The 4,973-nt window shown below is 38.0% G+C and overlaps 1 protein-coding gene across 1 annotated transcript; it reads left to right on the top strand.

The window, feature by feature from the left end:
• Nucleotides 1–370: 370 nt before the first annotated feature.
• LOC121404828 (dynein heavy chain 2, axonemal-like) lies at nucleotides 371–3,553 on the top strand. Its single transcript, XM_041595197.1, has one exon. It carries the CDS (start codon nucleotides 473–475, stop codon nucleotides 3,551–3,553), a length of 3,081 nt encoding a protein of 1,026 aa, XP_041451131.1. The 5' UTR covers nucleotides 371–472.
• Nucleotides 3,554–4,973: the final 1,420 nt, after the last annotated feature.

Genomic DNA, 4,973 nt, shown 5'->3' on the forward strand with positions numbered 1-4,973 from the left:
AAAGAGAATTAGTTGCGTGTTTCATGCAGGGGGTGACGGGGGAAGCAACTGAAATTATGATCCGATCTGATTCAGACTCGGCTATTTGGTAGACATATGTTTGTTCCTGCCACAGATTTTAGTCCTTTGTGGAGGCGGAAGGAGGCAAGGCGAAATTTTGAAATACACTTGTATCAGTGTGAAATCACATGATTCTGGAAACAAAATTTGGTTGCGCTAGCTCTTATAGTCTCTGAAATCTAGGCGCTCTTCATGACGGACAGACGGACAGAAGGACAGACTGAGTACGGGTATAAATAGGTTGTGTTGTACAAACTTAGTTTTCCTGGAAAATAAATAAATAATCTTGTAATAATCTTTTCATTTCAGTGACTTTGATGAAAACTCGAAGAATTTTACATTAGAACTGATAATAAATTTAGATTTTCAAGCATTTTCCGAAGAAATTCAGGATATATCCAATGCTGCTACCATGGAATTGCAAATTGAGAATGGAATAAAAAGTATAGCTTCAGTTTGGAAAAAACAAGGATTTGAAATGTCATTTTATCATGATGGCATATATCGAATAAAGAACGTAGAGGATTGCTTTCAGTTACTTGAAGACCATATGGTGCAAATATCAGCTATGAAGGCTACTCGTTTTGTAGAACCATTCATCGAAATTGTAGATTACTGGGAGAAAACTTTATCATATATCAGTGAAAGTGTTGAGAAAGGATTAATAGTGCAACGACAGTGGCTATACTTGGAAAATATATTTCAAGGTGATGATATTCGTAAGCAGCTTCCAGATGAGGCTAAACGTTTTGCGACTATTACAGAAGAGTTTCAAACTATATCTAGCAAGATGTTTCAAGCTAAGACGGCAGTTAAAGCAACGCACATACGTGCCCCACCTTTTTTGTTAAATCGATTTAACCGCATGGATGAACGGCTGGAGCTTATTCAGCGTGCCTTAGAGATTTATCTTGAAACTAAACGCCAACTATTTCCCCGCTTTTACTTTATCTCAAATGATGACATGTTAGAAATATTGGGTAATGCCAAAAGACCAGATTTAGTTCAAACACACTTAAAAAAGTTATTTGATAATCTGTACAAACTTGAGCTTAAGCGAGTAGGCAAAACGCTAAATCGCTGGCAGGGTTCTGGTATGTATTCTGATGATGGCGAATTTGTAGAGTTTCAACAAGTTCTTTATATCGATGGCCCCTCGGAACGATGGCTTAAGCAGGTAGAGGAGTATATGTTTACGATAATGAAAGAAATGTTAAAACTAACAAGAAGATCTTTAAAAAAACTAATTGGAAATCGTGAGAAGTGGATCTTTCTTTGGCCCGGGCAAATGATACTTACCACTGCCCAGATACAATGGACTACAGATTGTACACGTAGTCTCATTCACTGTAATATGGTCGACCAAAAAAAGCCCCTTCGTAAACTTAAAAGAAAACAGATAAAAGTACTTTCAAAACTGTCAGAGATGAGTCGGAAAGAGCTTACCAAAATAATGAGACTTAAAGTTAACACTCTTATCACCTTAGAGATTCATGGCCGTGATGTTATCGAACGGATGTACAAAGCAAATTGCAAAGATACTGGCAATTTCGAGTGGTTTTCACAACTACGGTTTTATTGGCACCGTGAATCAGAACTATGTATTATAAGGCAAACTAATACTGAGCACTGGTATGGCTATGAATACACTGGTAATTCAGGACGGCTTGTAATAACTCCACTAACTGATCGATGCTATATAACATTAACTACAGCATTACATTTGCATCGTGGCGGGAGTCCGAAAGGTCCTGCAGGTACCGGTAAAACTGAGACAGTTAAAGATTTAGGAAAAGCTTTGGGAATGTGGGTTATAGTCACAAACTGCTCAGAAGGTCTAGACTATAAGAGTATTGGAAAAAATTTCTCGGGCCTGGCACAAAGTGGTTCCTGGGGCTGTTTCGATGAGTTTAATCGTATAAATATTGAAGTATTATCTGTTGTAGCACAACAAATAATGTCCATTATGGCAGCCCTGTCTGCTAAATCGATTGAATTTATGTTTGAAGGTCAAATGATTAAGCTAAAACATACTGTGGGACTCTTTATTACTATGAATCCAGGATATGCAGGTAGAACTGAACTGCCAGACAACTTAAAGTCTATGTTTCGTCCTATTTCAATGATGGTTCCAGATAATATAATAATTGCGGAGAATTTGCTATTTTCTGACGGTTTTACCAATACGCGGAGCTTAGCGCGAAAGGTTTTTACTTTATACGAATTAGCTAAGCAGCAATTATCTAAACAATATCACTATGATTTCGGTCTTCGGTCTATGGTTGCTCTCTTACGGTATGCTGGTCGCAAACGCCGCCAGCTGCCAAACACAAATGAAGAAGAAATTGTTTACTTAGCTATGAAAGATATGAATGTAGCTCGATTAACCGCTAATGACTTACCACTTTTTAATGGAATTATTTCAGATATTTTTCCTGGCGTCAATCTACCAGTAATAGACTACAGCGAATTTAATATTGCAATATATGAAGAATTTAAGGATGCTAACTTGCAGCCAATGTCCATAGCAGTTAAAAAAGTCATAGAACTTTATGAAACAAAAAATTCCCGACATTCAGTTATGATTATAGGTGATACAGGAACAGCAAAATCAGTAACTTGGCGTATATTACAAGGAGCATATTGTCGTATGAATGCACAACGATTTCAAGGCTGGGAGGCTGTATCAGTGCATCCCGTAAATCCTAAAGCATTGAATTTGGCAGAGTTATACGGGGAGTATAATTTGGCAACTGGTGAATGGCTTGACGGTGTGCTTAGTTGTATAATGCGTATTATCTGTGCCGATGAAGACCCAATGCAAAAATGGCTGTTGTTCGATGGACCCGTTGATGCTGTTTGGATCGAAAATATGAACTCAGTAATGGATGATAATAAGTTACTTACTCTTGTAAATAGTGAACGTATAACTATGCCTGCGCAGGTATCGTTATTATTTGAAGTTGGTGATCTAGCTGTAGCCTCACCTGCTACCGTCTCTCGGTGTGGTATGGTGTATAATGACTATAATGACTGGGGATGGAAACCTTATGTTAACTCATGGCTGCAGCGCCAAAAAATAAAGGAGTTTGCCGATTTTTTGAAGATTCATTTTGAATTTATGATCACAAAATTGCTTGAGCACAAGCGCACACGTTGCAAAGAGCCCGTTAAGACAAATGAGTTAAACTGCGTGATGTCATTGTGTAAGTTGCTCGATGGCTTTGCAACAAAACAAAATGGCATTAATCCACAAAATTTAGAATTGTTGGAGGAGATGACTAAATTGTGGTTTATGTTTTGTTTAGTATGGTCAATATGTGCAAGCGTAGATGAAGATGGTCGCTTAAGACTTGATGGGTTTATACGAGAAATTGAAAGCTGCTTTCCAATAAAGGACACTATATATGATTATTTTGTTGATCCACATATGCGAACATTTTTACCCTGGGATAGCAAGCTTTCAGAAGGTTGGCGATATGATGAAGAGTGAGTATTTTTTTTCAATGCTATCGTTGTTAGCCCTGTCTAGTATGTTATTTGTTCCTCAGCCTTAATAGTTGAATAGATATAGTGTTACAGCCTTAAATGAAAAGTGTAGACATTTGCGAGCTGATTTGTAAATTCAAACTAAGTTTTATTTTTAAAATCAGAGCCTTATATAAGGTCTACAAACGATGTACATTATGTATGCATTAGAGCCCTGTATTCGGGCAACCGAATCGATTTGGAGGAATTCGTTATTTGCTTCGTCCGATCCGATTGAATCAACCAATCAGCCTTCTCATACTCGTAGCTCGTAGTTTTGAATAGGTCGCCGAAAATGGACTGAACGAATCAGGTCTCCTGATTTTTACTGTGTCAGATCCAAATAGTTCGTTTTTATACCCGTACTCAAAAAAGAGTTAAGGGGTATATTAGATTTGTGGTAAAAGTGGATGTGTGTAACGCAGAGAAGGAAAATTTTCCGACCCCATAAAGTATATATATTCTTGATCAGCATCAATAGCCGAGTCGTTATAGCCATGTCTGTCTGTCCGTCCGTCCGTCCGTCCGTCTGTCCGTCTCGATGAGCGCCTGGATCTCAGAGACTATTAGAGCTAGCGAAACCAAATTTGGTTTCCAGACTTATGTGATATCACACTGCTACAAGTGTATTTCAAAATTTCGCCCCGCCCCCTTCCGCCCCCACAAAGAACGAAAATCTGTGGCAGGCACAATTTTAAAGATACGATAAAACTAAAAACGCAGTATCGTAGAGAATGCCCATATCTACCAGATTGCCAAATATGAACTAGATCGGATCATAATTATAGCCAGAATGAAGAAATTAATTTTCAGTTGCTTCCCCTCCCCCTCCCACCCACGACAACGCATCTCATTTTCCTTCTCGCTCGCACATTCTGCCGCGTTCAGTGCGCGGCAGTGCGCGGCCTCCTAGCGGAGGAGATGTAGAATCTAATTGAAACATGTACAATCTACATGTTAGATGTAGAATATACATTGTATTTGTAGATGTAGATATCATATGTAGCAAAAAAATGTAAAATGTAAAATTTTTTTTTTTCTAAAATTCTTAAAAATCATAAGCTCAAAAATGTATATACTGACTGAGTACGGGTATAAGTAGAGTCGCGTCCCCAGAAGCGACTCACACGTTCCTTCTCGTTTTCTCTCTCACTCTCCACTAGATTTTTTTGTAGAGAGAACGAGAAAGCAATACACAAATTTTTTGATTTACCCTCTGAAAATCTGTAGCTCTGTGTGTGCGTACGTTTTCTTGCTTTACACCGACAAAAAGTTACTTCACCAAATACTTGCACCAAATAAAATTAAAATTTGTTTAAACATTTTTTCAGAACAAAAAAGTCCCTATGCTATGCTAAGGCAGACGAAATCCGAAGTATGTTTTG

The sequence above is a fragment of the Drosophila obscura genome, unplaced genomic scaffold, assembly GCF_018151105.1.
Source record: "Drosophila obscura isolate BZ-5 IFL unplaced genomic scaffold, ASM1815110v1 contig_45, whole genome shotgun sequence".
NCBI lineage: Eukaryota > Metazoa > Arthropoda > Insecta > Diptera > Drosophilidae > Drosophila > Drosophila obscura.